The sequence below is a fragment of the Microcaecilia unicolor genome, chromosome 8 (genome assembly GCF_901765095.1).
Source record: "Microcaecilia unicolor chromosome 8, aMicUni1.1, whole genome shotgun sequence".
In the NCBI taxonomy this organism is placed as follows: Eukaryota; Metazoa; Chordata; class Amphibia; order Gymnophiona; family Siphonopidae; genus Microcaecilia; species Microcaecilia unicolor.
The window spans coordinates 87,161,083-87,185,618 of record NC_044038.1 but is presented as its reverse complement, the minus strand read 5'-3'; the positions used below and the strand labels follow the sequence as shown (position 1 = coordinate 87,185,618).

Here is a 24,536-nt window from a genome sequence, read left to right as displayed (position 1 = left end):
ATGAAGGTCTTCCTCAAATCAGAAAGAACGTCAATAGGAAAAGCAAGATTTGAACCCTGGCTCACAATCTGTTTTCCTAACCACTAAACTATAAGGGTGGGCAGCGGGACATTTCCATTTTGTGTTGTTTCCTTGTCATTTACAGGAATTTTCATTTTATTAGGGTTTTCTTGGCCTTTTTGTCATTACAAGAACATGAGGAGCATGCCCTCTTGGCAAACAGGGTGCACTATTTGCAAAGAGGGAGCACTGTTTTGGAAAGAGTGTGCCCTGTTTCCCGATAGTGCCTGCAAATGCAAATCATCATTCGTGTGCGAGTATTGCACATGCACACACTATTGGAAAAAGTGTGCACTCTTTCCAAAACAGTGCTCCCTCTTTGCAAATAGTGAACACTATTATTGGTAAACAAAAAAAACCAGCACAAAATGTTGTTTTTTTCTGATCATTTTTATATCTCCCATGTGCCCATCCCTAGTGAACTACTCCCCCACTTCCCCCTGAAAGTATATAGAAAATAGTTGAATGCAAGGTAGCTATGGTGAAAGCCCTGATGCCTAGTACAGGTTCAGTGTCTTTTTGTATCTGTTTCTGTGTGACCAATATCCTCTCATATAACTTTACCACCTAAATGTGAGCACTATTTGTACACTAAAATTATAGGGGTTAATATTCAATGTGAGTGTAAGGGGCTCTAGCTTTTTTTTTTTTTTTACTTACCGCGGTTTCACAGGGTTCCGGGGCTGAACAGGAGCTGGCACGGGGGCGGAGCTGCGGGTTCCCGCAAACCCAGAAGCGTTCTCATGCCAAGGAGAAAACTGCTCCTATGTTCATGGGACCACAGTGGCTGGAGCAGCTTTAGTGCCCGGTGGTAGAGAGTGACAGCTGGAAGCTGCAGTCTGGTACCGTGGTGGTCCTGGGCACTGGGGCCATGAGAGACATATTTCCGGTGCACATACAATTAGCACGAATACGCGGAAGTGAGAGAGAGGCCCCCGAGAGGGGAGGGGAAGCACTGGAGTGAGCTCAAAAGCCCAGATGTGCGTGGCATGAAAGTGCCAAATAAGGAGCTCCCTGATTGGCCCAGCTGGGCCCAACAAGGGGCAGGGAAAAAGCCCCAGATGTCAAGGGCGTGAAAAGTGCCAGGAGAAATGGCCCTGATTGGTGTGAGAGCACCCAGCGATGGGAGGTGGGTTGGCGTGAGTGCCACGCAGTGTGTTCGTGCACGGATCTGGAGTTCCATTGGAAAGGTGGTCAGCATGGCACAGTCGTGTTCAGCATAGCTGAATTTTTTTTCAAATCCCATGGACTTTTCCAGGCTCAGGGGCAGTGGCTGGCTGAAATGCTGCTGACTCTGGGCAGAGTGGCTGCAGTATGGAGAGGTGAGAGATGGCTGTGAGGCAGTGCTGATGTTGAGTGTAGGGACAAGTTAAAATATTTGTTTAGGTGATACAGGTGTGGCCGGAGCTGTTTGGCCACAGCTGGGGAGGACTCTGAAGGCTTAGAAACTGAGAGAATTGTGTGCATGTGTATTTATTTCAGTGTTTGAGTCAGAGCTCTGAAGTGCAGCTGTGGTAGAGTGTGATTATTTCTGCAGTGTTTGGAATCCTCACGTGCATGAGCCTGGGTTTGAACTTGTGATGTCACCAGAACGGAGGCTAGGGTGAGTGCTGCCTGGGTTTTAACAGTATTGAAGGAAAAGGTGCTTAAAGATCTCTGGTTTTAGGATTTAAGGTGTTTTGGAAGTTAAGGACTGTTTTTTGTGTGGTCCTAACTATGCCTGCTTAGCTCTGTGGATGCCAGCTCTGAATATTGGCCAGCACCTGTAAGGCTTCAGAGTACCAGACTGTCCCTTGCAGGGTTGCCAGCTGGGAAAAATTTTCCCAGCCCGAAACAGCCGTAAACACGCCCAAAAACCGCCTGTAGCCAATCCCCGTCTTCCGCGTCACCGAACCCCGCCCCCGTGTCACTAACCCCGCCCCCGCATCACCTAACCCCCCGCGTCACTAACCCCGCCTCCCACATCACTAACCCCGCCTCCCACATCACTAGCCCCGCCCCTACATCATCCCTGATGTCAGCCCCGCCCCTGAAAGGCTTCTATTGGTCCAATTTGGACCAATAGAAGCCCCGGAAAAGCTTCTATTGGACCAATAGAAGCCCCGGAAAAAACCGCCGAACTCGCACAGTGGCAACGGGAAAACCGCCCAAAAAACCGCATCCCGCAGCCGGCGAAATTTTCCCGCCGCCGCTGGCAAAACCCCGCCCAATTGGGCGGTAAAACCGCCCACCTGGCAACCCTGGTCCCTTGTATTGTTCTCCCCTCCCTCAACCCCCCCCCCCGATATGATCTGATCCCTCCTCCTAGCCCCCCCTAACCAAACAAGTAACCCCCAACAGGACCCAACATCCCCACAAGGACACAAGTCAACCCCTCCACATCCCAGTAGCCCCTGTTGGTCCTGTAGGTGATAAGGGCAGGAGCAAACCCCACTTCATCTTGCCCCTAGTATATCTAGAGGTATAATGGCTGCCACGACGTCTAGTGATAGTCCTGTGGTACTACTGCTAGGGGCTGACCCTAGCAGTAATACTACAAGACTTACACTAGAGGTTGTGGCAGCCATTTTACTGCTGGATCCACTAAAAGCAGGAGCAAATAAGCTTTGCTCCTGCATCGATCACCCAATGGACCGCCAGAAATAGGTAGGCCTGTGGGGGGCCTACTAGGACACTGGGAGGGGTAACCCTTGTTTAGGGGGTCAGATTCTATCGGGGGGTACTTGTTTGGTTGGGGGGATTGGGTTGTACTGGGGGAAGGAACCTGATATCCCCTTATGAGGGTCCCAGCCGATAGTCATGACTCACACAAGTGTGTTATGTGGGTCTCAAGTGAATATTGGCTAGGACCTACATAAGATCTGGCGGCCAAGACATGTCCAGTCATACCCAGATATTCAATGTCAGTGCTTATTTAGGTGGCCATGGTCAGCACTTTAAAAAATGCTGACCACCACTGGCTGAATATTGACTGGATAGAATATTATCACTTACATGCATAAGTGCTATTTGCACTATTCTATAATTGAGATGCACAGTTTGCTTAGCATGTAAATGTAAGAGGGCATATGAACAAGTTTGGTAAAAGTCATTAAATCTTCAGTGAAAAATAAATCAACATGATGTGCTCAAAAATAACATATGATGTGTCCAGTATATATACTGTAGTATAACTATATGAAAGGGCTTTCGTCTATTTCAATCATCTCACATCAAGGAGAAAAATCACATTTTCATAAACACGAAATATAAGCTAATACTTTTCTCATGTATAAATCTTTCTGAAACTTCTTCAAAAATCTTGTAGTGATCAGATAAACAAAATTCATCTGACGCAACGACCATTCACATCAAAAGATCTTTATACATCTCCAGTCCCATATCTCAGTCCCCTTTAAGAGGGCATACACATGTGCAGAACATGGGTAGGGAATAGGTTGGCTCCTACTTACATGTATAACATGTACAATCATGCTAAAGTCCCACATTTAGGTGCATGCATTTATACCTGCAACCCCCCATTACCTCTCCACTCTCATCTCTCCCTACATTCCTCCCCGTGAACTCTGCTCACTGGACAAATCTCTCTTGTCGTCCCCCTTCTCCTCCACTGCTAACTCCAGGCTTCACTCCTTTTCTCTCGCGGCACCTTATGCCTGGAATAGACTTCCTGAACCTATAAGCCTAGCTCCATCTCTACCTATTTTCAAATCTATGCTAAAAACCCACCTTTTCATTGCTGCTTTTAGCTCCTAGCCACTACTCAATTGCCCTCCCCTTGTCCCTTCCTTCCTTCTCACCCATTACTTCCCTCACCCGTAACTGTCTTGTCTGTCTGTATTATTTAGATTGTAAGCTCTTTTGAGCAGGGACTGTCTCTTTGTGTCAGGTGTTCAGCGCTGCATGCGTCTGGTAGCGCTATACAAATGCTAATAATAATAATAATAATTGATGTGGCTTTAGTGGGTGCACCTGACCTTAAGTTCAGAGATACCGATTTGTGCTCATTCTGTAACAGAATCTTTGCCACCCAAATATCCTTACAGAATTTGTGCTCAGCACATTGCATCTAGGTGCCCAGTCATGGAATGCCCCCCTGTGTGTACATAGATCTCTGCTAGATTCAGTACCTAATTCTGATCTCGAGGATTTTTTCAAAGGGTTTGGATGTTTAATAGACTCATTGACTGAGGTAAACACAGTGCATTTCTCCTAGCAAAAAAGGTGCCGGTATTCAAATGCCTGGCCACCCTTCAGGGATGGGGTGATCACTGAGGGACCCACCCCACAATAGCCAAGCCCTCTGCAACCAGTCACAGAATCCATGACAAGGCAGAATTGGTGTGTAGAGCCTGAGCTGTTTCATTAAAACTTGGGGACCATGGGTCAATTTTAGCAGACAATGGAAAAGGTGGCGTTACTCAGTACCCCCAAGTACCCCCTCAAAAAAAGTCCTGGGTAAACATGTTCTGGAAGTGTCATGAGAGAGAGTGTTAGACGGATCTGGTTCTTTTCCTCATAGAAACTGATATTCTAATATGTGAGAGATTCTCCAGGTATACCAGGGACCCACGTGGACAATGTTCTGCTGCTCTGCTACTCTTCCCTCCCCCCATCAATATTCTCTTGCTCTTCTTTTCACAGTCTCACTTCATAACTATTGGGGTTGAGTACAAACAGCTGAAGGTCAATGAGTTACAGATACAGTAGTGACAGCTTAGCACTCATTATCACTAAATAACAACCAAAGCTGCATGCATATCTGTACACTGATGCTATTTAGAGAATTATATCTGATGCAGTGAAATGGAATCGCTGCAAAGAAATTTATTTTTACTATAAGCAACTACTGAACCATGACAGAGAGGATGGAGAAAATGTATGTACAGGAAAACATGCAAACTCCTCTCCCCCTTTTATTTTTTGTTTTGTGACAGATAATTAACATGAACACTCAACCTTCCTACACTCATTCCTACTCATGTCAGATGTGTCACAGTGTCACTTATGGGTAGATTTTCAGCAGAGCCAGGAGCACCAACGATGACCGGTCAGTGTGTGGTTGAAAATTCTCGTAACTCCAACCAGTCGATAATTGGATAGTTAGATGTAGTCCTTCTATCAGTTTGGCTGGCTAAGTTGTATCCTAGCCCCAGGAATGCATCTTATGCCGCTCACTTTCCAGCTTATTTTTGAAGGAGATTGCCGGCCATCTTCATACACAAATCGGGAGATGGTCGGCAATCTCCTGAACCCGGCCAAATCAGTATAATCGAAAGCCGATTTTGGCCAGGCCAACTGCTTTCCGTCACGGAGCCAGCCAAACTTCAAGGGGGCATGTCGGTAGGGTAGTGAAGGCGGGACAGGGGCGTGCTCACGAGATGGCTGACTTCGCCCGATAATGGAAAAAAGAAAGCCGGCCATGATGAGCATTTCGCCGGCTTCACTTGGTCCCTTTTTTTTCAGGACCAAACTTCAAAAAGGTTCCCCCAACTGACCAAATGACCACCGGAGGGAATCAGGGATGACCTCCCCTTACTCCCCCAGTGGTCACCAACCCCCTCCCACCCCAAAAAATTTTTTTTTTGCCAGCCTCTATGCCAGCCTCAAATGTCATACCCAGCTCCATGACAGCAGTATGCAGGTCCCTGGAGCAGTGTTTAGTGGGTGCAGTGCACTTCAGGCAGGTGGACACAGGCCCATCCCCCCTACCTGTTACACTTGTGGAGGTAAATGTTAAGCCCTCTAAAACCCCCCCAAAACCCACTGTACCCACATGTAGGTGCCCCCCTTCATCCCTAAGTGCTATTGTAGTGGTGTACAGTTGTGCGGAGTGGGTTTGGGGGGGGATTTGGGGGGCTCAGCACACAAGGTAAGGGAGCTATGCACCTGAGAGCTATTTTTGAAGTCCACTGCAGTGCCCCCTAGGGTGCCCGGTTGGTGTCCTGGCATGTCAGGGGGACCAGTGCACTACAAATGCTGGCTCCTCCCATGACCAAATGCCTTGGATTTGGCCGGGTTTGAGATCGCCGGCATTAGTTTCCATTATCTGCGAAAACCGATGCCAGCCATCTCAAACCCGGCCATCTCTGACATTTGGTCGGCCCCAACCGTATTATCGAAATGAAATATGGCCGGCCATCTTTTTCGATAATACGGTTCGGGACTGCTCTTTGCGGCGCTGGCCAAAGAGATGGCCGGCCATCTATTTGGCCGGCGCCGTTCGATTATGCCCCTCAGCACATGACCACTAAATTTTAGCTCTCTTTTGAATTTGGTGGATAAATTTAACCACACACACACATGCGCGCGCGCACACACACACACACACACACACACACAAAAGAGAGGAGAAAAATACTCTGCAGAATAAATACCATGGAAGGCAGACTGTGGAGTACCTCAAGGATCACCCCTATCACCAATACTCTTCAACATAATGATGACCCCTCTAACCAAGTCCTTATCCAACCAAGGCCTCAACCCAGTGGCGTAGCCACAGGTGGGCCTGGGTGGGCCAGGGCCCACCCATTTAGGGCTCAGGCCCACCTGGACCGGATGGTATTCATCCTAGAGTACTGATAGAACTGAAAAACGAGCTTGCGGAGCTACTGCTAGTGATATGCAACTTATCCTTAAAATCGAGCGTGGTACCGGAAGATTGGAGGGTGGCCAATGTAACGCCCATTTTTAAAAAAGGCTCCAGGGGAGATCCGGGAAATTATAGACCGGTGAGTCTGACGTCGGTGCCTGGGAAAATGGTAGAGGCTATTATTAAAAACAAAATTACAGAGCACATCCGAGGACATGGATTACTGAGACCAAGTCAGCATGGCTTTTGTGTGGGGAAATCTTGCCTGACCAATTTACTTCAATTCTTTGAAGGAGTGAACAAACATGTGGACAAAGGGGAGTCGGTTGATATTGTGTATCTGGATTTTCAAAAGGCGTTTGACAAGGTACCTCATGAAAGGCTACAGAGGAAATTGGAGGGTCATGGGATAGGAGGAAATGTCCTATTGTGGATTAAAAACTGGTTGAAGGATAGGAAACAGAGAGTGGGGTTAAATGGGCAGTATTCACAATGGAGAAGGGTAGTTAGTGGGGTTCCTCAGGGGTCTGTGCTAGGACCGCTGCTTTTTAATATATTTATAAATGATTTAGAGATGGGAGTAACTAGCGAGGTAATTAAATTTGCTGATGACACAAAGTTATTCAAAGTCGTTAAATCGCGACAGGATTGTGAAAAATTACAAGAGGACCTTAAGAGACTGGGAGACTGGGCGGCTAAATGGCAGATGATGTTTAATGTGAGCAAGTGCAAGGTGATGCATGTGGGAAAAAAGAACCCGAATTATAGCTACGTCATGCAAGGTTCCACGTTAGGAGTTACGGACCAAGAAAGGGATCTGGGTGTCGTCGTCGATAACACACTGAAACCTTCTGCTCAGTGTGCTGCTGTGGCTAAGAAAGCAAATAGAATGTTGGGTATTATTAGGAAAGGTATGGAAAACAGGTGTGAGGATGTTATAATGCCGTTGTATCGCTCCATGGTGCGACCGCACCTTGAGTATTGTGTTCAATTCTGGTCGCCGCATCTCAAGAAAGATATAGTAGAATTGGAAAAGGTGCAGCGAAGGGTGACTAAAATGATAGCGGGGATGGGACGACTTCCCTATGAAGAAAGACTAAGGAGGCTAGGGCTATTCAGCTTGGAGAAGAGACGGCTGAGGGGAGACATGATAGAGGTATATAAAATAATGAGTGGAGTGGAACAGGTGGATGTGAAGCGTCTGTTCACGCTTTCCAAAAATACTAGGACTAGGGGGCATGTGATGAAACTACAGTGTAGTAAATTTAAAACAAATTGGAGAAAATTTTTCTTCACCCAACGTGTAATTAAACTCTGGAATTCGTTGCCGGAGAAAGTGGTGAAGGCGGTTAGCTTAGCAGAGTTTAAAAAGGGGTTGGACAGTTTCCTAAAGGACAAGTCCATAAACCGCTACTAAATGGACTTGGGAAAAATCCACAATTTCAGGAATAACATGTATAGAATGTTTGTATGTTTGGGAAGCTTGCCAGGTGCCCTTGGCCTGGATTGGCCGCTGTCGTGGACAGGATGCTGGGCTCGATGGACCCTTGGTCTTTTCCCAGTATGGCATTACTTATGTACTAACAGTAGCACACGTCTAGCGGTAACTGGTGAGGATCCCAAGCTCGGCCAGCTGAAGACTTCCCCCTGATGGTAACAAAAACGCTACTCTCCACAATACTGGCACCTGAGCATGCTCATTTTTCAGCGCATGCCTGCTGCAGACCGCCAAGGTGGAAGTGTTTTCCTACCAGCTGAGATATTTTTTGGTGGTGGTTGGGGGAGGGAGAACACTTGGTGCCCACCCACTTCTTGCCTAGGCCCACCCAAAATCTGTTGTCTGACTACGCCCCTGCCTCAACCCATTCATCTACGCAGACAATGTCTTAATATACATTCCCTTTAGACATGACCTGACAGAAATCACCAATGAAATCAAGCTCAGCTTAAACACCATGACCTCATGGTCAGATGCATTTCAACTGAAACTCAATACTGAAAAAACACAGTCTCATCCTCTCATCTCAACACAGTACAAACAAACCCTCAACTATAAACACCCCAGACTGCACCCTCCCTATCTCGGACAGCCTGAAAATACTTGGTGTTACAATCGACCGTAACCTTACACTTGAGAGCCAAGTGAACTCCACAACTAAGAAAATGTTTCACTCAATGTGGAAACTTAAGCATGTGAAACCTTTCTTTCCAAGGGAAACATTTCACAATCTAATACAAGCAATGGTACTAAGCCATGCAGACTACTGCAATGGAATTTATGCGGGATGCAGAGAACAACTCACAAAGAAACTCCAGACCGTTCAAAACACAGCAGCCAGGCTGATATTTGGTAAAACGTGATTCGAAAGTGCCAAAACCCTCAGAGATAAACTGCATTGTCTCCGTATCAAAGAACATATCACCTTCAAATCTGCACTCTGGTCCACAAAACTATCTGTGGCGAAGCCCCAGGATACATGACAGACCTCATAGACCTACCAATCAGAAACACAATTGGATCATTAAGAACATACCTAAACCTCCACTACCCGAACTGCAAAGGACTCAAATACAAAACAACTTATGCATCCAGCTTCTCCTAAATAAGCACGCAACTATGGAATGCACTGCCAAAGGCCATGAAAACAACCTACGACCATCTGAACTTCAGGAAATCACTAAAAACCTACCTGTTTAAAAAGGCATATCCTACCGACCCGACCTAAGTGCCTGAACTCTGCAACACTGCAACACCACAACTCGTTATGGACACCTAATAACCCTTCCTCTCTTCTATCCCCTTTGCAGGCCCATTGCGTCCGAAACTCATGACCCTTATTCGACCACAACATCACCTTGTATTTGTTATCTACCGAACCTGGCGAATGCCTTTACAGTACTATGTAAGCCACATTGAGCCTGCAAATAAGTTGGAAAATGTGGGATACAAATGTAACAAATAAAATAAACACATGTGACAACAACAGCAGAGGTGGTCCAAAGAAGAAAATGACAACCATAGATTTGACACATGCAATTTTATTGTGCAATGACCCAAGTTTTGATAAAATGCCTTCACCAGGGGTCAGCAGACTCTTCAATACAAGGATTGGCAAATGGCAAGTATGAGCCCATTCCTTATCAATCTGCTCACAATAAAAGATACCGCTGGTGGCAAATAGCCGTTATTCAAAACCCCTTATCAATCTACTCGCAATAAAAGTTACCACTGGTGGCAAATAGCCATTATTCAAAACCCCTTATCAATCCGCTCACGATGAAAGTTACTGCTGGTGGCAAATAGCCATTATTCAAACCGCCACCAGCAGTAACTTTCGTTGTGAGCAGATTGATAAGGAGTGTGCTCATACTTGCCATTTGTCAATCCTTGTATTGAAGAGTCTGCTGACCCCTGATGAAGGTATTTTCTCAAAACATGGCCAAGTCGGGTCATTGCACAATACAACTGCATGTGGCAAATCTATGGTTGTCATCTCCTTCTCTGGACCACCTCTGCAGTTGTTGCCTGGATAAATTTAACCACCCAGTTGGTAAAAACTTTTTAAAGCAGAGATGTAACCAGAATACTTCAAAAAGCTAGCCAGTAAAACCCTTTGAAGATTCCTTGGTCTGTGAATCTATAATTGCTTATTGGCAAACACACTACAGGAACGCACAGTCCCTGCACTTGCATGGCAGATAAGTTATAGAAAGTCATCCCTCCTAGCATGTCTATAATCTTTTCTATACTTTTGCTCCTGTTTGAGCCCTGATAAATAGAGAATTTTTCTATAGGCACAGAATGGGAAAAAGTTATTTTTCAGAAAAAGGCTCAGTTACTGTACTCAAGTTGTACAATGCAGAATATTAGTAACCCTTTCATCTCATCAGAAAAAGGTTAGGCTTCATTCAGCACTAAGTTTGTACCTTCACCACTCCAAGTTCCATCTCTCAGTCATATGACTTCAGTGAATTTATTCAGCAGGGTAGGGTTGTTCATGTGTTTCTGTAGCCCTACATCCTCTCCAGAATGCATAACTACTCTCACTTCCTCATTGAATTATTATGATTATTGTCATCTTCCAGAACAGTTCTAGCAGAGAGCGCTTCATTTAACAGACCTCGGCAATATCAAAATGGAAAGAGAGCAGGAAAAGAAAAGGTTAGTCCATTGAAGAGTTTTCTCTTGTTAACATCATTTGCACATCTTCAAATAACAATGATCAACCTCAGTACAGTATAAATACCACACCCTAGAGTATCTTAGCGGCTTCTATCTGCTACCAATTGCTTTAGTGAGATTGACTGAGCTTTATCTAGGTAATAAGGTCGATATGAGGACCAATTGTAATTTAACAATAATAATTGTACACAGTGGGCATAAAGTTCTTTAGACAAATTGTATGTATGTGTGCATTATAATTAAACTACTATTTTTTGATTCTTTTCAACCCAAATGGATGTTAGAAATAAAATTATACATAAGAGAAAAATTACTCTGAAAATTTAATGGAATAGGATAAAATTTGGTGTGGGGAAAAAACTGAAAAGACACATCAAGATCAAAAATGGTCCAGACTACACTGGGAGCTCCAGAGAACAAGTTTCTCCCAATATAGATTATTTCTATAGAAGTGGTTCCACCTTTGCAGTATAGAAACTTTGATACAGCAAAACATAGCAGTTAGGGAATTCCTCCTTTCAAACTGTTTTTCCCTTTTCTTTATTCTCCCATTCACAGAGACACACAGCAGATATACACAAGCAGAAACATACACACAAACACAGACTCATATAAACATACAGACATGCACATAAAATACAGACACACATACACATGGATTGGAATTAATTTCATGAGACTTGTTCTTCATTCTTTAGTCCCCACCCACCTCCCAGTGCTGGAGACCCCTATCCCTGCAAGGATGCTGTGATTCAGATGGGTGTTTCATTTTCTTTGTTGTAAATTCAACTTTGAAAAACTAGGCACTGAACCATATAACTTTTTAAAATTTGTTACCCCAAATGAATTTGTTTTGCACATACCATGATAGTAATGAACCTCATGCCTAAGCTTGGGTATGTGGAGTATGATCTCAGTTTCTCAAATTTACTGCTATCACTCATAGTACATGCATTGTTCCAAAATGGCTTCCATCTGGAGTTCATACACATATACAGGCATGCTTGAAAATTCCTTTAATCAAGCTAGTGACACCCATAATGGAAAATATTTCTGTATCGTTCTGCCACTTTTTCTTGGTCTTGGACTACATTGTTTGGTACTTGAAGGATCTTCTCTCATCGCATGATTCCCAGAATAATCGCTTGGTACTGACACCTCTATGATCAGTACTATTATGGTGTTTTTTTTCTCTTACTACTGTGTCTGTTTTTTTCAGATCCAGCTCTTTATCAGTCACATTGGGGATATCCTTGGTGATCATAACTTCTCTATAAGAACATAAGAATAGACATACTGGGTCAGACCGATGGTCCATCTAGCCCAGTATCCTGCTTCCAGCAGTGATCAATCCAAGTCACAAGTACCTGGCAGAATCCCAAACAGTAGCAACATTCCATGCTACCAATCCCAGGGACAGCAGTGGCTTTCCCCATTTCTATCTCAATAGCAGACTACGGACTTTTCCTTCAGGAACTTTTCCAAATCTTTCTTAAACCCAGAAAACACTAACTGCTGATACCACATCCTCTGGTAACAAGTTCTAAAGCTTAACTATACGTTGAGTGAAAAAATATTTCCCCCTGTTCTTTTTAAAACTATTACCACATAACTTCATTGAATGTCCCTTAGTCTTAGTATTTTTTGAAAGAATGAGCAATCAATTCACATTTACCCATTGTACCCCACTCAGGATTTTGTAGCCCTCTATCCCCCTCAGTTGTCTCTTTTCCAAGCTGAAGAACCCTAACCTCATAATCCTTTCCTTATATGAGAGAAGTTCCATTCCCTTTATCATTTTGGTTGCCCTTCTTTGAACCTGTTCTAATTCCGCTATATCTTTTTTGAGATACAGCGACCAAAATTACACATAATACTCATTGTGAGGTCATACCATTGAGTGATACAGAGGCATTATAGTATTTATTGTCTTAATTTCTATCCCTTTCCTAATACTTTCTAGCATTCTGTTTGCTTTTTTGGCTGCAGCCGCACAGTAGCAAACGATTTCGGCATATTGTCAACTCTCTTAGGATCATGATTCCAGTGCATTCCTGATACAGTGAAGTTGTAATGTTTACAAAGTTTCCAATGAATGCGAAATGCCACCTTGCTGTGCCTTTCCAGTTCTTTTTATATTGCAGAATGTACATACTATAATGCAGGGGTCCTCAAATCCAGTCCATGAGGTACACAATCCAGCCTGGTTTGCAGGATTTCTGCAATGAATATGTATGAGATCTATTTGCATTCACTGCTTTCATTGCATGCAAATAGATCTCATACATATCCATTGAAAACCAGGATAGGATGTGGACCTCAAGGAGTGGATTTGAGGACTCCTGCTGTAATGTCTGTGAACCATCTCATCTGAGCAAAATCTTGGTTTAGTGCATGCTAACGTGACTTTCCGACGTACCAAGCCCAGCTTTAATGTATTTTGTGCAATCCTGTTTTTGGTACACTAACCACAAGTTAGGGATTAACACCCTCTAGTAAAAGGGCCTTTTACTTTATTCTAGTAAAAGGGCCACTTAATGATTAGAAATATTATAATACTTGGTTTCATGTTATCATTCATTGCAAAACAATGATACAGAGAAAGGTGACAAAAATGATAACAGGGATGGGACGACTTCCCTATGAGGAAAGGCTAAAGCGGCTAGGGCTCTTCAGCTTGGATAAGAGATGGCTGAGGGGAGATATGATATAGGTCTATAAAATAATGAGTGGAATGGAACAGGTAGACATAAATCGCTTGTCTACTCTTTCCAAAAATACTAGGACTAAGGGGCACGTAATAAAGCTACAAAGTAGTAAATTTAAAATGAATCAGAGAAAATATTTCTTCACTCAACGTGTAATTAAACTCTGGAATTCGTTGCCAGAGAATGTAGTACAAGCAGTTAGATTAGCTGGGTTTAAAAAAGGTTTGGCTAGCTTCCTAAAAGTCCATAAGCCAGTAAAGTGACAAGAAAAATCCACTGCTTATTTCTATGATAAACAACCACGTGGTAAAGAATAGACCAAATAGTCCACACGTGTTGCGCTCTCAATTTGATAAGAGGGGGAGAAAAAGCCTCAGACAGGTACCCCTTTTGCAGGGCTTTCTCAAGAGATCTGGGCCTTTATGGACAGTTGATCACTACCACATTGTCCATACAGGCCCAGATCTCTTGAGAAAGCCCTGTGAAACGGGTTCCTATCTCTGAGGCTTTTTCTCCTCATCTTATCAAATTGAGTGTGCAACACGTGAGGAGTATTAGTCTATTCTTTACCACTTAGTTGTTTATCTATCAGCGAATAGACTCAGGTCGTGTCATAACTTATTTCCAGGATAAGCAGCATAAAATGCATTGTATTGTTTTGGGATCTTGCCAGGTACTTGCGGCCACTGTTGGAAACAGGATGCTGGGTTTGATGGACCTTCGGTCTGTCCCAGTATGGCAATACTTATGTACTTATGATTCTACTTTATTCGAACTACCTCTCCCTTCCAGATCAGACACACACCAATATAACACAGATACAAACATAGACACACACACACACATGCAGATTGCAAATAATTCCATGAGCCTTGCTTTGCATGCTTTTCCCACTTGTTTGAAAAAATTGTAACAGATATTTCATTCATTGACTGTGATTTTTTGATAAAGGGGTGCCAGTGTAAGACTTACCTATGCCACAGTCCAGTGTAATTCATTAATCCAATTCTAAGCAACACAATATGATTAATATTGGTAATTGTCTTGGTTCTGGGAGATGACCAAGAAGTCACTTCAAGATACCTCATGACAAAATTCAGTGCAAGTTTGTGTAATTTTACAAGTGATTTGAGAGTTTTACATGCTAAAGTAGGTGCTTCTAAAATTGTCTGGGGGTTCATGTTCATAGAAGTGCAAACATTGCTCCCTTTTTGTTCTCTCCTCTTCTTTACTGTAGCGCAGTGGGTGAGGCAAGGGTGCTGGGGAGTGCATCACACAGGGTTAGATTCCAGCTTGTACAGTCCTGGATGGAGTAGTCTGGGGGAGGAGCTAAGTTCAAGGTGGAAGTGATCCAGGTACTGTCGATTTTCAGTGCTGGTATCCGGATACTTTAGGACTGTAAAGTACTTATCCAGCTACCAGCACTGAGGGGTCCTTTTACTAATGTGCGCTGAAAAATGGCTTTCGGTTGTGTAGACACGGCTTTTGGGCATGCACAGATCATTTTTCAGTGCGCCTGCAAAAAATGCCTTTTTAAAAAGTTTGCCAAAAATGGACGTGTGGCAATATAAAAATTGCCGTGCGTCCATTTTGGGTCTGAGACCTTAACTCCAGCCATTGACAGCGGTAAGGTTTCTCACATTAACTGTGCGGTAATTGCCTATGTGCATCAAGTCAGAGTTACCACCCGATTTTCACCGCGCACCAGAAAATAAAATATATTTTCTGGCGCGCATGGTGGATGTGTGTAAAAAATGAAATCACTGCACGGGCCACTCGGTAGCTGGGCGGTAACTCCAAATTGGTGTGCATTGGGTGCACGTAGGTGCCTCATGCAGCTTAGTAAAAGGGCCCCTTTATATCATCAGTACCTGAATAATTTCCAGCAGCCGCCTTATACCTGGATATTAAGCTCCTGTTTCTGGGTATATCCTGCTGTTGAATATATCGGTATAGATTTAAATGCTGCAGTCAGTGTTGAAGTCATCACGTATCACAGTGTTTAAATATATATATTTTTAAATTTTTTCTTTAAATCTTAAAACAAAAGGTCCCTTCAAAATCCAATCACAAATGTGCATGGCTGATACTGGAGGTGCAAAACACTTTCAAAAAATAACATATCACAAAGAACCATTCATCACCAAAACTTTTTCCTATCTGTGTCCGTTTTTGGTTTCTTTGAAGTATTACACCAATTTCTACCAGCAGGTGCCTGCACAAAGTAGTCCTGAACAGAGCAGGGGTAGGTTTGTGTGTTGGGTTGTCAGTGAGTGGAAAAGAATCCATTCTAGCTCACTTTATCTAGGTCAGGGGTAAGCAACCACAGTTCTCGAGGTCCGCAATATAGTTGGGTTTTCAGGATTTCCACAATATGTATGAGATTTATTTGCACATACTGCTTCCATTCTACGCAGATAAATTGTATGCATATTCATTGTGGAAATCCTGAAAACCAGACTGGGTTGTGACTCTCAAGGACCGTGGTTGCCCACCCCTGATCTAGGTAGTCCTGAATATGAGTGCTGAGCAAATAATTTTCTTATGCCCTAAGAACACCTCAAAATCCTCCTGTTTTCCTGTGGGTAAATTGTGTGCAAGGAACAAAATTTGCATATTTGGGGGAGGATGATTTACAATTTTGGTGTTTATCCAATTAACTTCAAAAGTTAGATAAGCAAACCTTTAAATATTGAGCTCATAATGAAAGCACTCCAAAATTGGCACTCCAAAATCAGTTACAGTAGCCAAAACAAGAGCCATTTGCAGACAACACATCCTAGTAACCAGTCAAAGAATTCATCTGTTTTTTTTCACTGCAGGCTGACGTGGGTCAGAGGTGACTCTCCAATCCATAGAAAGGCACCAATTAAAAGGCAACAGACAGCTATTTGATTGCCCACTAGCTGGTTTGAAGTCTTTACTGATATTCTGAACATGCTAGTTTCTCAGTCATATACATAGAAGACAGGGATTACATTGAAATACCATATTATAAGATAAGAATACGCTGATGTGGTACATGAGGAAGATTGGAACTGATGTTATTTAGGCATGTCTATGAAAGCATTCTGCATAGGCGACTAATAAATAAACTGAATGCTTTTGTATGGGCACTAAAGTGACTATCTGGGAAGCAAGTGATTGAGTAGGCGGTGACAGTGTGTAGTGGTAAATGAAAAGAACTGGACCAAGGACTGACTGGTCTAAACATTTTTATAAGTGATACTGCGAAAGGGCTGTTAGGAAAGGTTTGCACAAAGTAGACACCCTGGAAGACATGGACAATATGATCAGGGGTCTAGTAAAATTTGAGGAATGGTCTAGAAAATTTGGCAGCTATAATGAATGCTAAAACAGGCGGGGTCATGCATTTGGGCTGCAAACACCCAAGGGAGCAGTACAATACAGAGGGTGAAGTATTGTGTGCAAAAGAAGAGCAGAACCTGAGGGTAGTCATATCTGATAATCTTAAGGTAGCCAACAGGTAGAAAAGTCAATGACAAAATCCAAAAGGATGTTTTGATGCATAGGTAGAAGATTATCCAGCAGGACAAAAGGAGGTGATAGTGTCTCTGTATAAGTCTCTGCTGAGACCTCATTTAGGGGCCCTTTTACAGAGAGGGTGTGGGCTTACTGCTCGCTTTTCCGGCACTACTTCTGGCCCAACATGGCCACTGGCAGTAGTCCTGCCCTGAACACGTGCCATTTCTGGGGGGAAAAGAAAATCTCCGGAAATGGCTTGTGCAGCTGTAACCCAGCGGTAATCGGGCATCGCCATGCACTGCCTGGTTACTGCCAGGTTACTGAGGGAGCCCTTGTTGCCACCTCAATGGGTGACGGTAAGGGCTCCCTGTCGCAGCATAGCCATGCTGTTAGAAATCTCTTACCGCATGGCCTTGTGTGCCTGGGGTCTTTTTACCTGTTGTGGTAAAAAGGACCCTGGCACATGAGAAAAATGGCCCCCGCCGCTAGCACAGGGCCCTTTTTCCCGCAGCTTGGTAAAAGGACCCCTTAGAGTACCACAGTGGTGCACCTTTGGGTGGGCAGGGGCCCATCTAAAATTGACTTATGTGAATTGTTTGTAATCAGTTCTAGAACTGGCTATGAACATTAATCTCCACATTTAATACTGAACTAAATCCCCAGTGGGGACTGAATATTTGTCAGTAACCAGTAAGTGGGTTAGCGTATGGTATAGTTGTAGGAAATGTATTTTTAATTACTGAATTGTTTTTTAGTTAGGTCTGGTTATTTATAGTGTATTAGCTAGATCAGGGGTGAGCAACCACAGTGAGTGTGCATGTCATCTAGTTGCATACGATGGAAGCAGTGCATGCGGATAGGTCTCATGCATATTCATTATGGAAATCTTGAAAACCAACTGGTTTGGGACCCTCGAGGACTGTGGCTGCCCATACCTGAGCTAGATGTTTATTGTATTTAAATCCTGTTTGCTTGACTTTTGTATATGACATACAAGGCTATTCGATTCCTGTATCAATATTCTGCTGTACTGTTCATTTATGTTTCTAAAAACAATAAAATTATTTGAAACAACAACAAAAAGATATAGCAGAATTAGAAAAGGAACAGAGAAGGGCAATGAAAATAATGAAGGGGATGGGACGACTTCCCTATGAGGAAAGGCTAAAGAGGCTAGGCCTATTCAGCTTGGAGAAGAGACAGCTGAGAAGAGATATGATAAAGGTCTATAAAATACTAAGTGGAGTGGAACGGGTAGACATGAACTGCTTGTTTATTCTTTTCAAAAATACAAGGACTGCAATTAAGTTACTAACAAGTAAATTTAAAACAAATTGTGGAAAATATTCCTTCACTCAACGTGTAATTAAACTCTGGCGTTATTTGCCAGATTAGCTTTTGGATAATTTCCTAATAGAAAAGTCCATAAGCCACTATTAAGATGGATTTCGGGAAGCAGCATAAAATTTGTTTTACTCCTTTGGGATCTTGCCAAGTACTTGTGTTGGAAACAGAATACTGGGCTTGATGGACCTTCGGTTTGTTCCAGTATGGCAATGCTTATGTTCTAATGGCTGGTGGGGATCCTCTCCTAGCAGAAGACCACCTCCTCTGGCAGCCAGAAGCAGTTTCACCAAGCTGCCACTGCTGCCCCCACCCTCCATGCATGCTCATTTTTAAATTTTTTTTTTGTGAGTGCATACAAACTGAGCATGCATGGTGGGCTGGCAGCAGCTTGGGGATACTACTGCCAGTCCTATGCATGAAAGCTGAAGATGTGCGGGGGCTGATGGTAGCAGTGGCTGGGAAAGAGTTCTGGCCACCAAAGGAGGAAGTCTTCATATGGTGGGGTTTTGGGATCTCTGGCAGCTCAAGTACGTATATCTTATATTGGTGGGGGTGGTTTGGAACTTGGAAAACAGGGGAGGGCGGAGATAAAGAGAAGTTTCATGCCTGCCCTCCCACTTTGGGTTCAGGCACACCCTAAATTAGCAGTCTGGCATGCCACTAGAATATCATATGTAATTCTGGAGTCCGCACATTCAAAAAATACAAAACAGGTAGAGTCAGTCCAGAAGACAGCTACTGAAATAGTCAGTAGTCTTCAATATAAAGCATTCAGGCACAGACTTAAAGATCTCAATATGTATACTGTAAAATAAAGGAGGGAAAGGGAAGATATGATAAAGATGTTTAAATACTGTATTATTAACACGCAAGAGGTGGGTCCCTTTAAGTAGAAAAGAAGCTTTGAAATGAAAGGGTGAGGATAAGGGTGAAGGGGATAGGAGTAATCTCAGGAAATACTTCTTTGTGGAAAGGGTGGTGGATGTGTGAAACAGCCTCCTGCAGGAGACAATAGAAATGAGAATTGCATCTGAATTGAAGAAAGCATGGGAAAAGCACAGAGGATCTCTGAGGGATAGGACAGGATAGTAGGGCTTAGTAGTTGGTAGGGATGAGTAGACTGGATAGCCTGTATTTTCTGTCATTTTCTATCCATTCAATACTGAGCTGGTGGTGATCAGCATTTCTTGAAACGCTGACCACTGCCAGCTAACCTAGATCCAGATATTCAGTGCATGACCCATGACTGGATTGGGTGGGAGCAGCCCATACATTTGCTTTCTGCCTGCTACTCCCCCTCCCCTCTAATACCTTGGCTGGCGGGGATCCCCAAGCTGCCAGTACAAGAGTCCTCTCTAGAGTCACCACGAGCTGTCTCAACTCTGGACACATTTCCAGCTACCAATGCTGGCACCCCCATCTCCTCTGCACATGCTCAGTTCAACCTGTACTCCCCCACCCACACTCAGTTCAACAGGCAGCCCTCCCCTGTGCATGCAGCATTGGTGGTGAGGGAGAGTCCAAGTTGAACTGAGCATGCACAAGCTGGTGCCATCATCAGCAACTGAAATCATGCAGCTGAATACCCCTGGGTTGAGACAGCTCAGGGGTCTCCAGAGAGGACTCTTCAGCTGGCAGGGCTTGGGGATTCCCAAAAGCTACGCTAATGTTATGTGCCACTACTGGGTGGGTTTGAACTGAAACTGGGTGGGTACCATTCAGTGCCATCCCCACATAGGTAAACAAACAAAAATATGACTGCCTTCTCTGTGGTCTACCTTGCCCAGTTAGTTATGCATGCGCAGGCACTGAACATACATTGCCAATGCCCACATAACTTCTGGCTCTTGGGAAAATCCACTGTTTATTTATTGGATGCGCAGCATAAAGTGTATTGTACTGTTCTGGAATCTTGCCAGGTACTTGTGACCTGGATTGGCCACTGTTGGAAACAGGATACTGGGATTGATGGACCTTCGGTCTGTCCCAATATGGCAACACATGTATTCTGACCCCGGACCACCCTGGCACTAAGCAGACAGTGCCATGGTGGTCAGAGCTAATATTCAGCGGCACTGTACAGTTAAGTGCCACTAAATATCAGCTCCTGGCCACTCAGCATGGTGTAAGCGGGCAGGAGTCTTTCCTGTCCACTGAAACCATGTTTTTGCACTTGAACTGAATTGTAAAAAGAAGGGACAAAGTTGCATTTCCTCTTGCCTACACTGGAGGTTAAAGGTTTTTGCTGCTGAAGATAACAGAGTCAGCAAGCTCTGGCGGTAAGAAAAGGGAGGAGGAAAAAAGGGGAACGTGCTGGTCTTTTTGCCTTCAGCTGAACTGTAAGTCAGTCACTTCACCAGTTCCTCTCATAGAAGGTAACAGTAGAAGAGAATGCCTGGAGTATTAACTAGGGAACTCAAGGATCACACCATGGTCCCAGCAGCAGAGACCTGGAGTGTAAGGTAGAGGGCAAATTTGGTTATTGGTTACACTGTACGGTACAGCATGTGTGAGTTAAAAGTCTCTGTATGAAGGACAAGAGTTTTGGTCCAAATCCTATAAGTGATCTTCTGTGTTTCTTTGCTATTGCACTGTAGACACACAATATTATAACCAGCAATAGAACATTTAACATGTCAGTCAACTATTTTCTAGTATCATGTGACAAACAGATGGTGAGACAAAGGAGAATTAGCTGAAAACTGGAGAACAGTCAAAGAGAAAACACAAGAAGACAGACTGAGTGAGCAAGGAAGATGGAAAGGGCCAGTAGAAAGACAATGAAAAACCACATGAGAAGAAAGTAATACTAGAAAAGACAGAAAAAGAAAAGAGGAGAGAGTGTGAAATACTTACCCCCCCCCCTTTTTTTTTACAACGCCGCAGGGTAAAGCTGATACTTTGAATGGGCTGTGTCGGCATTACCGCACGACAGTCACTAGCATGGCTTTGTGAAAGGGGGGGTTAATAAGTAAGCATGGAGGGAGGAGAAAAAGATTTTAATTTTATTGTTTAAGAGGACAATTTTATAAAAGGATGCCAACATTTGGAAACCTATAATTTATCTGTGATTTATTAATCATCTTTATGAAGACATTCACCCAAGGCGATTTATAGCAAGTATAGCCTGACATAAAACTTACAATTTTGTTAACAGCATAACAATAGTAAAATAACCAGATGTAAGCAGAAATCCAATCAATGGGGTAAACTTGGCACTGGCAAATTCAATCCTAATAATAGGAAGAACATGATAAGGTGACAGGAATATATTTGTTTAAAACTGTTGCTGTGCTGTTTTAAATGAATATATTTCTGTCACTGTATCATGTTATTCCTATTATTAGGAATAACATGATGTCAGCAGGGTACAAATGATACCATAATAGACAACATGGAACAACATTTATAGAACAGAGATATGATACTCTTGGTGTCAGCACAATACAAATGAAACACTAATAGGTAACTGAGGGGCAAGTGCAGTGGAGATATGTAATTAGGCAAGATGGGTGGTACAAAGTCATTGGGATAAATCAATAGGGTGGCTAAACTGAAGGCAAATTGTATGTTCAACTGAATATGCGGAACCGGTCTATGTTTACAGGGTGTGCTGCAAAGTGACTATCAGGTGAATTTTCGAAAGAGAATGTTGCCCATCTTCCAACACAAATCGGGAAAAGGGCGTCCTTCTCGCAAGATCGCCCAAATCGGCATAATTGAAAGCCAATTTTGGGCACCCTCAACTACTTTCCATCATGGGGAAGACCAAAGTTCATGGGGGCGTGTCGGCAGTGTAGCGAAGGCAAGACTGGAGCATGTTAAGAGATGAGCATCCTCAGCCGATAATGGAAAAAAGAAGGGCTTCCCTGATGAACACTTGGGCGACTTTACTTGGTCCATTTTTTTTCACGACCAAGCATCAAAAAGGTGCCCGAACTGACCAGATGACCACCGGAGGGAATCAGGAATGACCTCCCCTTACTCCCCCAGTGATCACTAACCCCCTCCCACCCTCAAAAAAATCTTTAAAAATACTTTTTTGCCAGCCTCAAATGCCATACTCAGGTCCATTGCAGCAGTATGCAGGTACCTGGAGCAGTTGTAGTGGGTGCAGTATACTTCAGGCAGGTGGCCACAGGCCCATCTCCCCCCCTACCTGTTACACTTGTGGTGGTAAATGGGAGCCCTCCAAAACCCACCAGAAACCCACTGTACCCACATGTAGGTGCCCCCTTCATCCCTAAGGGCTATGGTAGTGGTGTACAGTTGTCGGTTTTGGAGGGGGGTTGGGGGCTCAGCACCCAAGGTAAGGGAACTATGCACCTGGGACCTTTTTCTGAAGTCCACTGCAGTGCCCCCTAGGGTGCCCGATTGGTGTCCTGGCATGTGAGGAGGACCAGTGCACTATGAATGCTGGCTCCTCCCATGACCAAATGGTTTGGATTTGGTCATTTTTGAGATGGGCGTCCTCGGTTTCCATTATTGCCGAAAACCGGGGAAGACCATCTCAAAAATGACCTAAGGATGACCATCTCTAAGGTCGACCTAGATTTCATGATTTGGGCATCCCCGACTGTATTATCAAAAGATGGACGCCCATCTTGTTTCGATAACACAGGTTGCCCCGCCCCTTTACTTGGGCGCCCCTGTTCGATTATGCCCCTCCACTTATATCCTATTCTATAAAGAAAAGGACGCTAGTGTAAACGATTCTGACTGACTTGCAAAAGAATGTGCATTGATTACAGTATTCTATCATTTAACTGCATGACTGCTTCCCCCCCCCCCCCCCCCCCCCCCCCCCCATGGCCTTGTCTACTACCCGTTTCATCATGTCACTGTGGGATTCTCTTCCATAGTCTTCATTCCTGGATGGTTGTAATCTTTCCCTGCTTGAAACTGAAACTTTACACCTACAGAGTCAACAACTTTAGAAGTCAGAGTATACAAAATGGAAACATTAATCTTCTGTTATAAGTAGTGAGTACAGCTGAAGGTTAAACTATGATGTAGGAGTCTGTCCTCTGTTTCTATAACTTGCATCCAGACACCAGTTTAGAATAGGTACTCTGAGTATGGCACTGAATATCCAGGTTTATGCAGCTGGCTCCCTCTTATACTACTACTACTATAGATCATTTCTATAGTGCTACCAGTTGTACGCAGTGCTTCACAATTTAACATGAAGATACAGTTAAAACACTTAGGGCTTCTTTTACAAAACTGCCTTAGTGATTCCCATGTGACAAATGAGAGGAAGTCCATAGGAATTGAATGGGCTTCCTCTCATTTGCTGCACCGAGAATTGGTAGCGCGGCTTTGTAAAAGAGGCCCTTAACTGCCTAAGCGACACTACATAAAGATATGACTGACATTTTTTTTATTTGCTTTTGAGATTACAATCCCAAATTTCATGAAAGAAATAAAGGTAACAATTACAAATAAAGGCATCCAATAATCAAATACATAATTGTATAATAAACAGGTCCACATCAAGAGACACTAAACAAAAGAAGAAAATATTATGAGGAAATTAGGACATACATTTCCATATTTGAGACACCTTCAAACTGAACTCAATCAAAACCTAGCTCAACAAATTATTTTAATATTTATGTTCTGACAAAAATGTCTTCAGTTGTATAGAATTAAATACAACATATTGATGTCCCTGAAATGTTACATGATATTTACAGAGAAATTCTAAAAAAAGAAAAAAAAAAACCTTCTTTTGTTAATATACGGGCCTTCAATGCCAAGAAAACTTTCTGAGACGGCTGAGTAGCTTGGGATACATCTGGAAAATCTGTATGATATTCCCATAGAACAGTTTAGTTCAAAAACTTCAACACCGCAATCGTATCAACCTCATTAGAAGATACAGTCAGAAGGGTGGCTCTAGTAGGTATATTATCTGTTGAATCCTGGAGGAAGGCAAATTCATATGCACTCGCCGAGGGAGCCAGTACTGCAGGGTCTCCCTCCTGTTCTGGAGTAACTATATTTTACTAGGCAAATAATAACAATGAATTAAGGAAATTTGTTCAAAATTAGGCAATTCAAATATCTCCTTGAAATATTTTCTGACCAATATCTCTGCAGACTACTACTACTACTTAACATTTCTAGAGCACTACTAGGGTTACGCAGCGCTGTA

General features: G+C 43.4%; 1 protein-coding gene across 6 annotated transcripts in view; it reads left to right on the top strand.

Annotated features, from left to right (window-relative positions):
- Nucleotides 1–1,090: 1,090 nt before the first annotated feature.
- CD22 (CD22 molecule) overlaps nt 1,091–24,536 on the top strand; it is a 244,243-nt gene continuing 220,797 nt past the window's right edge. Inside the window, exons 1-2 of one of the 6 annotated variants that reach the window (XM_030213545.1) lie at nt 1,091–1,189; nt 10,739–10,814. In XM_030213545.1, coding sequence (XP_030069405.1) covers nt 10,789–10,814 — 26 coding nt within the window. In that variant the 5' untranslated portion in view covers nt 1,091–1,189; nt 10,739–10,788. The other 5 variants (XM_030213547.1, XM_030213544.1, XM_030213546.1 and 2 more) reach the window with 5 other exon arrangements.